Here is a 12,332-nt window from a genome sequence, read left to right on the forward strand (position 1 = left end):
ACAATTCTGCTGTACCAAATGATCTGGCACCTTTCCTTGGGCCAGTATTGAAAGGTACCAGTTATCGTGTGTAAGGTACCTGACTAAATTGAACAACAAATGAATGCCACATGTGGGCGGAGCTAAAAGCACTGTTCACTGTTGATTGCTTATACATACTATAAACAAACCATGAAGAAAAAAAATTTGAACAAGAGAGAGCTGTTAAGTTAAACAAAAATATGGAGAGTGTGAAAATGGAACTTAAGCGCTAACCAACAAAAACAATAATCACACATTTAGCACACTTATCTCGCCCAAAACACAGAGTATTTGCCACTTCCTGGAACTTGAATTGAGCTGGGTAGGAGCATACACATCACTTTACCCTATGAACTTGCAGCTTTGAATGGAAAATGCTGCAGAAATTATGCTGGAATTGGGGAAACACACTTCTCAATCCTGTAGGTGGTTCAGTGTTTTACATGACTAACAAGCAGCTAAAGGTCTGCAGGTTAGATCCTACTGTGTGCTGCCTTTAAACCCTAGAGCGAGGCATTTAAATCTCAAACGGCTCCTATAGTGCAACTGCTGTTATAACCATTTAACCAGGGTGTCTTGATAAATGATTAAACATTCCCATTGAAATTAAAGCCTCCTGTTATTTTCCTTTAAGTTTCTACAAACACTAACCTTCAATGAATTATGGAAAGATAATGAACTGCTGCTACCAAGAAAATTCAACTGAAAGCTGAAATACTCACTGTGTCTGCTCTTTTTCTCAGGTAGGGGGGGAGGAGATTGAGACACGGACGCATTCTCAGAGGTGACAAAGTCCGCCCCGTATCCGACCACAGGGGCGAAGAGAGGGATCAGAGGGAAAGGCGGCACGGGCATTTCCTCGTCTGTGACGTTGTCGTAGTGGGAGTGTAGGCGCTCGTATCCTGTTCGAGGTGTCGAGCCATCAAAGGGGATCTGCTGGTTGCCGCTGCGCCGCTTCTTTTGCGGCAGAGCAGGTGGTGTGATGAGAGTGTGATGAAGAGGAGCGGTGGAGTGATTGAGAGAGAGAGAACCGTAGTGAATCTGGCCTGGAGATGGTGAAGAACACTGCTCCCGATGAGACTCGGGGAGAGGGCTGAGACAGCTTCCGGCAGGCAGAGCGATCTGATCGACACTGGACAGGTCTTCTCTGAGGAAGTCATAGTCTGGGTCGTAGCTCTCTGCTGTATCTGAATGAGGAAAACCAGACGACTGTTAGCAAAGCGAATATTTCCAAAAGGGAAAAAAAGTGGGGTTTGAAAAATAAAATGGCCTACCCAGCGTCTCACAGCTAGTGTTGCGAGAGCACTGCCCACTGTCCTGCTCAAGAGAGGACAGCTGCTCGTCTGATTTGCTCAGTTTACCCATGCTACCGCAAGGAGAGCTGCGTGGTGACTCGCCACCATATGAATGGCTACCGCCGGAAAAACGCCGCTGTAAACCATCTGCATCATAGTCCTAAAGATAAAGGTGATGGTGATTCATTCGAAAATATATTACATAAGGTTGCACATGTTTTAACATTGTATGGTTGCATTATTTTCTTCTTTCTTGTCTATGAATAAAGTAAGAAAGTAAACACAGTAAATTTAAATAAATCACATAACTACAGAAAGCACATTTAAGCAGAAATAGCTGCTATTATGTATGCACCTGTTTGCCGATGCCAATAGGAAGACTCGACCCACTTGTGGCACGGCTCATCGGAGCAACAACAGCGACTCGGGTAGGAGATGGCGCTGACTGGCGCTTCTTAGGAGGAAGAGCTGGTGGACTAGAGAGAGATAAAAGGGCACGTTTAACTAGACTTGTTTATTGTTATATAAAGCTGGGAAAACTAAAATGCTCAGTCATCACATCAAATACTAACAATGCCAACTGTGTATATAAGAAAAGAAATGTGTGTTAATCAGGTATCAAGTTGAAATTTGAAACTAGCATTATTAGCGCATGCTAAAGCACTTCTTGTTTAGAACTTTAATGTAATATATTAAAAACCTTTGCCAGCTAATGATGAAATGTAAAAAAAAATCGAAGTGCAAAATGAAGAATTACTTTTCTGTAGAAACGCGATTACAGAGAAAAAGGATCTTTTCAGTTTTAATGAATGAGAGAGAAAAAATAAATAAAAAATCAGCCAAATATGATACTGTCAGATCCGGTTGTATAGATATAATCTTAAGAAACCTTCATGTAACTTCAACCCCCTGAATGTATTATTGGTTAAAGGAAATGTTTTTCTTTAATGCTGAAACTATCACCACTGATATCTCCTCACACATTCATTCAGAAGTGCACCACACAGTCCTCCAGACAGACGAGTAATTAAAACGACATAGTCTTCATTCCAGCCTTAATGTCTTCCACAGAGACATCTGGTTCAAATATAGCTTCACTTTAAAACACAGTCAGATGTGCAGCTAGATACGGCAATTCGTTCCACTGTTTATCACTGAACGTGCTGGAAATAAATACCCCCCTCTTTCTTGCAGTAAAGAGGAAAATGCTGGACCGGGTGCTGTTAAAACTCTCATTGCTTGTTTTCAGAAGGGACAGTAGGAACACTGCAGCAGCATGTGCACTAAGACAAAAAGGGCAAACTTGATAATGCATGCCTTTGCATTTCCAACAAAATATCCAGAAGGCAAGTATTCAGTTTTCAGCTCAATTCTGTTTTATTTGTAAAGCACTTTTTAACAATGGATGCCACCACAAAACAGAAGTGATGTGAAATTAGAATGCCAGACGTGACAGTGGCAAGCAAAAACTCAGAGAGAAGGATAAAGGGAAGCCACACTCATAATGAAGCTCACACCCGATAGGGAAGCCGTCCTATGAGGAAACCAGCCTGATCAGTGTCACAGAAGCCAATAGTGGGCATCTATGAAATCACGTATGCAGAAGAGGGTGAATAGTGTTCTTTCCCCAAGTGTCTTAAGCTGCCCTAACAGGGCACAGCAGCCTAAAAAGATGAAATGACTGGCTTCAGAGGAAGAATGTGCTAGATCTCAGCCTCCCATCCCACCCAACCATGTGATAGGGAGAGCTATGAGGAAAAAAAACAAATAGGTTAAAAGTCTACTTAAGTTATAAATTAATCATTCAGGATTGTAATGTGTTCATTAATTATGTCCACTGTATCATGTACCGTTCCCCCTACACAGAAATGTTACACACCCTATTACAGGAAAATGACTTTAAAGAAAAGCAAAAAAAAAAAAAAAAAAAAAAAAAATTTACCCCAAGTGTTTGTCAGAGGAAGTGTAGAACAGACACTCGGGCGTCTCTTCACCTCTACAAAAGCACAAGTTCTAAAGAACCACTCTCTATATATAACAGCCTGCTTCACACCTTCCCATTTACACTTCTTGTAAGCAGTTCAAGTGAAAGCAGCTTGTATTCTCCTGGAGAGAATGCACCGGGCAGAGCCTCCCTTGCGTTAAACCGTGTATAGAGAAACCAACGAGCAATCAGTGTGTCCAAATACAGACAAAGCTACACGAGAACATCGGATGATCATCTGCAAATACATTTGGCTATGCAATCTGCCCAAATATGCGAAGGAAAGCAACAGCAGTTGTTGCATTTTTCCTTCATGAGCAGACAGTGAGAGACAGTGGGCGCTGTGAATCAGAGCCAGCTCACTCACCAATGCTCGGGCACTTTGAGGCCAGGGAGTGGGGGCTTGGGAGGCGCTGCTTCTTCGGCAGTGGGGGCATCAGTCAGGGCCTCGGTGGAACGACTTAGTGCAGAGGAGTTTGTAGAGCTCTCATCTTCCGTCTCTATAACTGGAGGCTCTGGAACACTGCAATGACCAGAATCGTGTCGATGCATCAAGAACGTGCAGAAATAATTAGACATAAGGTGCAATGAGTTTGCTATAGTTATAAAGAATATTCTCATGAGACATGCAGAAAATGTTAGGGATAAATAGTGTTTCTTTTTCTTGGGTTTGTGCAGCATTAGGCTGTTTGTCTTATTATAAGGACATCAATAGAATCATCACAATTTTTTGGCTTGAAGCCACCAAGAAACCTGGGGTAACACTGAGCATGATGCTGCCACAGTTGCCAGGTTTATACTTATGCAAAGCATCATATACAAGGTTGTTGGAGATCACCTCTCTGGGCTGATGACTGATGGGACATTTTTGGCTGTGGGTGATGTCGGGGAGGGGAGCTGCTGTTTCTCCAAGACCAGCTTCACCAGTTCCTGCAGGAAACCACAGACAGCAGCATTACAGACCATGTAATTGACACTTTTCAGGACACAGAGTGGAAAAATCAGGTCTGCTAGAGAGGTGTCTTATAAAAGTATGAACAAATAAACAAATGAATAAATAAATGTGGTGATGATGGTGATGCAATACCTTCACCCCATCCAGTACTGCTTTGATGATGCTAGTAACATTCGCAACAGTGTCCTTCTCTTCCAGGTCCACTCCCTCTAGCATCACCTGATCAGACCAGCAGATGAGGTTGGCCAGACTCTGATACACTCGGTTGAGACAGGATGACACTGAGGAACTGCACAAAGACAAACAAAATGTTATACCCCAAAGAAAAAATATAGCCAAAGACTCAATAAATCAAGGGGGGGGCTTTACGTCTCATTTCAAAAAAAGCATAAAAGCAAAAGTCCCCACCTTTTCTGAATCTTGGGGTCAATCTGCACTACAGACATGATCGCCTCCAAAACTTGACTGGCGGAGCCTGGAAGCATCTCCAAAACTTTTCGGTCCACCACCATCTTATCGATTATCGTCTTGAAGTAACGCAAGGCACTGACCACTTCTTTCTCTTTTTCCTCCAACTGACTGAGATGCTGAAGGCAGAAAACGTGGGGGTGGATTAAAAGGTCAGCAAAGAGCACACAAGTCACAACAGCCACAGCGCTGATGCAGTGAACACAAAGCTACCTTAGTTTCTTGCTTCTCAGGAGTCTTCACAACTCGCTCTATTGAAGGCTTTGATGTTTTCTTCGACGAATGTACTCTTTTTGGCTTGGGGGAGCTAAATCTATCTATTAGCCTCATTGTGAAGGTTTGTAGGTTGGAGCGCTGAGAGTCTGAGAGGCACAGAGAGACAGAAACAGAGAGCATTAGAAAAGTTCAAAGAAGTAAAAAGAAAAACAAAAAACAGGGAACAAAAAAGAACAACATACAGGAGTGTTTCAGTGTATTTCCAGCAGGAGCAAACAAATTAGCTGCAAAGCTGGTTCACATGTATAAATATTTCACTTTGTCTATGATGGGTACTATATGGACAAAAGTATTGGGACAACTGACATTTCCTGCCATATGTGGTTCTTAACCAAACTGTTACAACAAATCTGTGGTACACAATCAAATTAACACAAATGTCCACAAGCACACTCCAAAATCTAGTGGAACATCTTCCCAGAAGAGTGGAGGGAATTATCAAAGAAAATATGAGACATAATGTGGAATGCGATGTTCGAAAAGTAAATACCATATTTATGACCAGGTGTCTGCAAACCTTTGGTAAAAGTTTATGTATATAAGTACCTATGATGAACGAGTGGTGCAAAATAAAACCATTCTCGTTTTCTTTCATCAGATCAGGTGGTTCAAATGCTTATTGAGACGCAGTCATGGCAGAAAGTCCACCCTCCCAACCGAAGGGTGGACTTTCTGCCATGACTGCGGCATTTGAACCACCTGATCTTTTAAAAAAAAAAAAAAAAAAAAAAGATCCTGCCACCTACACTTAAGCTCAAATTATTGCAATTATTTTTCCATGAATTGAAACAGCCAAGAATCACCATCATGAACTTGTGAAAGAGAAACTACTTTAGTGAGTTAAATTGAGAGCTGAAGTGGTCACTCTAAATGTCTGTCTCAGCATGTTTAATACAGACCTACACCCCTTCTGATAAAATAACTCAAACAAGGCCACATAAAAGGCTGCAAGTTGTTCCTTATAACTCCTCCTAGCATGTAAACAGAACGGCTTTCACGTTCGACACTGGCGTGATATTTCAGCCTTTTATGCTCTTCAAGAACACACACACACACACGGATAGCGGGAAGAGGCAAGAGTGTGTGGCCATTGTGTAAAGTCAGATCCTCTTCTGCAAACTGAATGGGTCGTGGTGGCAAGACACTTGAGCTGAAGCAGGCCACGGTGGAGTTCTGACGATGTCACTATTGTGAAGAAAACCATTTAGAGGAAATTTCCCCCGTTTCTTTCAAGTGAACTAAGCTTGAGGTTTGTGTGGGTGTTCTGTGGAGTTTCACGTCAGAGCCCACACGTAGCACCTCACAGAAAGAGTGCTATATGGTAGCAGCCCACATAACACCTCACACCCTTAGCGCTTCTGAAGGAGAATAAAACAGTCAAATAAAGTCGTATTCAACAACCTGAGTGACAAGTGAGTGGCACAACATTAGTTCTGTTAGCTTCGGGATGTGGTGGGGAAAACCCTAGGCCATAATAACACTAACAATTACTTGAAATGAAACTTATGTAAGCTTTAGTTCTAGACCGAGAGCTAACATGTAGGCATGTAAGGGCCTAATGCCCTGAACTGCCCTCATATCTAGTAGCTAGTAGAACTTTCCGTCAGAACTGTGATACACGTATAAGCGTATTATTAAAGGAAGTTCCCAGTCTTATCGCTGATCATTCCAACTGATAAGCATGTTACAGTTAACAGGTGAAATTACCCATGAAAGCTGACTTCCTCAATGTCTGAGTAAGCGACCAACCCACCTGATCAAAGAAACCAATAATAAAAGTAGGAAGAACCACTTCTGGCACCCAAAAGGAAAAAGAGGAAGTAAGTCAAACAGAAATAGATTTGGTTTCATTCTGACTTCCGACTATTAAATATTACGCTTTAAACAAAAACACCCATTTGGTCCAAGTTTATGGACTTGGAAAGCATCACTTATATACATATAGCACTTTCATTTATAGACAAACTGAATTAGAGCAAAATACGGAGTAAAAATACTTTTAGATCCATTTGATTTGTTTGTTTTTACTCTGTACATAATTTGGGGGGAAAAAAGAAACAAAAACAACGCCTGATGGACATGAGACTGAAATCGTACAAGTCTTTTACTCCTTTTTTTTTTAGGCCACAAAAGTATAAAACCAAGTGTGTGTAGAAACCGCAGAACCCAAATTCTGCTTATAAAATGTTTCAGGTTTCACATCCGTCGTTTATTCTCTCTTACGGCTCAAACATCAGCAGCTCTACATGTACACAGTTCAATATTATTTATGCAGTGCTGAACCGCTTTCTCATTAGAGTTCTGGACCTCGCACTTGGAGCGGTTGTTCTGGTTCACCCCCAAACCCCAATTCTTTCATTCTCTCTTTTTCACCCTCTCTCTCTTTCTCTCTCACTCTCTGTCCCTTGCACTGACTCAATCAAGGACTCAAAACACGACTCAAAACACGACTCAAAACACGACTCAAAACACGACTCAAAACACGACTCAAAACACGACTCATCTTCATAGCGTCCACTTTATTTGAGTCTATGATGTGTTAATTCCTGTGGTTAGTTTTATAGAAATGACTGTTGATCTGTTACATATCTCCTTTATTACTCATGTCTAATAATCACACAAGTTCTATATTTTATTTAGCCCTGCTTTCCCACTTTATTAACACGGTCCTACACGTTATAGCAGGCTGAACCCCAAATTGATCCTTTATAATGTGTAGGTGCCCTAGTTGTAGAATGTCTTATACTCTCTACTTAGTGCACTTTATATCTAATAAAACGTCATTTGAAATTCTGACTCTATAGTCAATTGGCCCACACACACACACACACACACACACACACACACACACATACATATATATATATATATACACACACATACATACATACACATACACACATACATATATAAGTTTAAATGTAAACGTAACCTTTTTTTTTTTTAATGGTTTGGCATAAAATTATTATTGATAAATTGAACTTGAAAAATGTATAAACAAGCTACAGGTTCGTTCAAAATCACAACCCTAACTAGATAACTAGTAGGTTACTAGTATATATGGGACTAGTTAAAACAGTTAAGCTCAAATAAAAGAGAAAATTATTGGAAACATATTAGTAAATAAATGCTGTATATTTACACATCTTTTTACATTACGGTTCTATACCAGTCAAGTTGGCGTTATTCGCTGAAGTGAAGGGCCCGGGCGTCCACACCCACCGGCGGAGCGGCTAATGCTAACCCATCAGCGACTAACCATTGTTGTTTAGCCGTCTAACTATTCACATGAGCCGGACAGGAAAAACACGTGATAAGCGCCCCGTCCGCTACTTATATACCCCCGAATGTTCCTGTCCACGGTAAAAGCGATATAGGTATAAAGCCCTCAGCCGCTCCCTCTGGTCTCTGGACCGGCCGTGTCCATAGCGAGGCTTCGTCCAAAATCCACTGGCTAGGAGCAGTTAGCAAGTTAGCTCACAGCAGTGCAGAGTGAGCTGGAGGAGAGCTCGCGCTTACCTTGCTTACTGTCGAGTTTCCCAGACATGATCCAGAGGAATCCGATCGAGACGCGAGATGCAGAGCGGAGTGTGTGTTATTCCAGCATTGTGGCAGAAAGCAGACTGAGATCTCTCTCTCTCTCTTTCTCTTTCTCTATCTATCTTTCTTTCTTTCTTTCTCTCTTTCAGCGAGCGGTTTTGCCCGCTGTGTAACCAGACACTGCAGGGGAAACGGCACCACCTGGTGGTTGGTATGACCCGTAAATCATATTCTCGTATATTTTATATCCTCAGGACACATTTTTTCTCCTCACAGATGTGTCCACAGCACAACTCTTCCACAAACACCACAACTCTCCCAAAAACCCTACAACGCTCCCACAAATCCTACAAACACCACTACTCTCCCACAAACCCTACAAACACCACAACTCTCCACAAACCCTACAACTCTCCCACCAATCCCACAAACCCTACAAACACCACACCTCTCCCACAAACCCTACAAACACCACACCTCTCCCACAAACCCTGCAAACACCACTACTCTTTCACAAACCCTACAACTCTACCACAAATCCAACAAACCCTACAAACACCACAACTCTCCTACAAACACCACTACTCTCCCACAAACCCTACAACTCTCCCACCAATCCCACAAACCCTACAAACACCACACCTCTCCCACAAACCCTACAAACACCACACCTCTCCCACAAACCCTGCAAACACCACTACTCTTTCACAAACCCTACAACTCTACCACAAATCCAACAAACCCTACAAACACCACAACTCTCCACAAACCCTACAACTTGCCCACAAATCCTACAAACACCACTACTCTTCCACAAACCCCAAAACTCTTTCACAAACCCCACAACTCTTTCACAAACCCCACAACTCTTCCACAAACCCCACAACTCTTCAACAAACCCCACAACTCTTCTATAAATCCCACAACTCTTCCACAAACCCTACAACTCTTCCACAAACCCTACAACTCTTCCACAAACCCCACAACTCTTTCTCAAACCCCACAACTCTTCCACAAACCCCACAACTCTTCCACAAACCCCACAGCTCTTCCACAAATCCACAACTCTTCCACAAACCCCACAGCTCTTCCACAAACCCTACAACTCTTCCACAAACCCCACAACTCTTCCACAAATCCCACAGCTCTTCCACAAACCCTACAGCTCTTCCACAAATCTCACAGCTCTTCCACAAACCCCACAACTCTTCCACAAACCCCACAACTCTTCCACAAATCCTCCAACTCTCCCACAAATCCTACAATTCTCAAACAAGCCATAAAACTTTCCCACAGAACCCACAACTTTCCTACAAACCCTCAAAATCTCTAATAAACCCTACAGCTCTTCCAACAAACCACAAAACTCTTCCACAAACCCTACAACTCTTCCACAAACCCCACAACTCTTCCACAAACCCTACAACTCTCCACAAACCTCAAAACTCTTCCACAAACCCCACAACTCTTCCACCCCACAACTCTTCAACAAACCCCACAACTCTTCCACCCCACAACTCTTCCACAAACCCCACAACTCTTTCACAAACCCTACAACTCTCCCACAAACCTCACAACTCTTCCACAAACCCCACAACTCTTCCACAAATCCACAACTCTTCCACAAACCTCACAACTCTTCCACAAACCCTACAGCTCTTCCAACAAACCACAAAACTCTTCCACAAACCCCACAACTCTTCCACAAACCCTACAACTCTCCCACAAACCTCAAAACTCTTCCACAAACCCCACAACTCTTCCACAAATCCCACAGCTTTTCCACAAACCCCACAACTCTTCCACAAACCCTACAACTCTTCCACAAATCCCACAACTCTCCTACAAACCCACAAATCCCAAAACTCTCCCACATACTAAGCTGTTCCAGGGAAAACACTGGGCCTGAGCTATGTAAATATACCCTGCACAGGGACCCGTACTATTGTAGGGCACCAGGCACAATATGGAGAAATAGGTCTACCATCATTCATGGTTCCTTCAAACCCTGTAATTCTCAGCAGACACTGGAGACTTGCAGGAAAAACTGAGCGCAGGATTCATTGGGGATCCCTGGAGCTGTGACCTTTCTGAACCACACACTACTACCAATATTATTACTACTTCTACTATTGTTCACTTTTTTTTTTAACTTTGTCCCTAAGATTTGAACCGCTTAGAAGGCCATTACATTTTACTTTTATTTAATTATATAGGTAATATCAAATTATTACACTGTAATAAATCGCTAATACTTATATTATTGTATTTATCAAGTTATTACATAAGTATTTTTAATATATTTTTTCTTTTCATTCTTATTATATTGTACATTACATTTTTATTCCCATATTACAACTTTTGAAAAGTTTCATTGTATTTTCTGTAACAGAGCAACAATAAAAATACATTTCACGGCATGTCGCAAAATTTCATCAATATCACCACAGCTGCAAAATTTATTTTATGCAAAGTTTTATTATACTTTTCTCATTCTATAAATATATTTAATGTATAATATAATTTCTATAAATATATGCGCTGATTGTTTTTACTTTGGCTCCATCTTTTGGCCAAATAGTAAATCACAATCACTATTTATCCCGTACAAACAGATACTGAAAGCCCACGAATATAAATATAAAGAAAAAAATATATAATATAATATATCATAACAATGTTAGATATTATTTTCTGATTGGTCGTAAGGTGTAAAATCTTTTGCAATTGCAGCTCTGAGAGTAATGCCAGTTTCCAGGTCTCTCTCCTTCCAATCATCGACATTTACACAACACACTGCATCTGCAGAGCCACCAGCGTTGTGGCTGACCACACACACACACACACACACACACACACACACACACACACACACACACACACACACACACACACACACACACACACACACACACAATCTTTCAAACACACTCTTCACCCTCCTGCTGTCTGGAAAAATATATTCTGTCGCTCACATCCAGATTGTGTATCTGTTTTTATTTCCACAGGTTTGAACCCTCAAAACAAAGGGACTACACGCACACACACACACACACACACACACACACACACACACACACACACACACACACACACACACACACACACACAAATGAACAATTCATCCAAACTGTTTGCACAGTGTGCTGCTAAGCATCCAATGTTTACATTTGCAGTATTTGTTATTATAGGAACAAATCATTATCACACCTACTGTGCAGGTTTTGGGACTTCATATTATAAAAATTAATGTTGCTTTTTGCAGCACCTTGGTCCTAAAGGAACGTTGTTTAATTTCACTATGTACTGTACTGTACATGGCTGTAATGACAATAAAATCCTACTGGAATTTACATTTATGGTAACTTCTATTTCACTCATTCGTACAACTGAGCAGCTATGGCGTTGGGGCCTTGCTCTAGGGCCCTGGAATTGCAGCTTGTTGTGGCTCAGATTTAAACTAAAAACTTTCTTTCAGCTTCTCCCATCAGGGGTCGCCACAGCGGATCATCCGCATGTTTGATTTGGCACATGTTTTTACACTGGATGCCCTTCCTAACGCAACCCTCCCCATTTATCCGGGCTTGGGACCGGCACTAAGAGTGGCTGGGGTTGGTTCCCTGACCGGGGATCGAACCTGGGCCGCAGCGGTGAGAGCGCCGCATCCTAACCACTAGACTCAGATTTTGGCTCAGATTTAAACTAATGACCTTTAAAGTCCAATGCCTTAACCACTATACTTCAATTTACCACTAATTAGAAGCTATGACCTCCCAATTGACTTACACAAGGT

The 12,332-nt window shown here is 41.8% G+C and overlaps 1 protein-coding gene across 3 annotated transcripts in view; it reads right to left on the minus strand.

Annotated features, from left to right (window-relative positions):
* The window catches only part of rapgef1a (Rap guanine nucleotide exchange factor (GEF) 1a), a 30,518-nt gene extending 21,781 nt beyond the window's left edge, over nt 1–8,737 (minus strand). Inside the window, exons 1-9 of one of the 3 annotated variants that reach the window (XM_046871545.1) lie at nt 8,519–8,737; nt 4,937–5,085; nt 4,664–4,842; nt 4,388–4,544; nt 4,139–4,230; nt 3,668–3,823; nt 1,672–1,792; nt 1,296–1,476; nt 744–1,208 (exon numbers count right to left, since the gene is read on the minus strand). In XM_046871545.1, coding sequence (XP_046727501.1) covers nt 744–1,208; nt 1,296–1,476; nt 1,672–1,792; nt 3,668–3,823; nt 4,139–4,230; nt 4,388–4,544; nt 4,664–4,842; nt 4,937–5,085; nt 8,519–8,546 — 1,528 coding nt within the window. In that variant the 5' untranslated portion in view covers nt 8,547–8,737. Of the gene's footprint in view, nt 1–743; nt 1,209–1,295; nt 1,477–1,671; nt 1,793–3,667; nt 3,824–4,138; nt 4,231–4,387; nt 4,545–4,663; nt 4,843–4,936; nt 5,086–8,168; nt 8,414–8,518 lie in introns of those variants that run through there. The other 2 variants (XM_046871547.1, XM_046871546.1) reach the window with 2 other exon arrangements.
* Nucleotides 8,738–12,332: the final 3,595 nt, after the last annotated feature.

This window comes from Silurus meridionalis, chromosome 17 (genome assembly GCF_014805685.1).
Source record: "Silurus meridionalis isolate SWU-2019-XX chromosome 17, ASM1480568v1, whole genome shotgun sequence".
Classification (NCBI taxonomy): Eukaryota; Metazoa; Chordata; class Actinopteri; order Siluriformes; family Siluridae; genus Silurus; species Silurus meridionalis.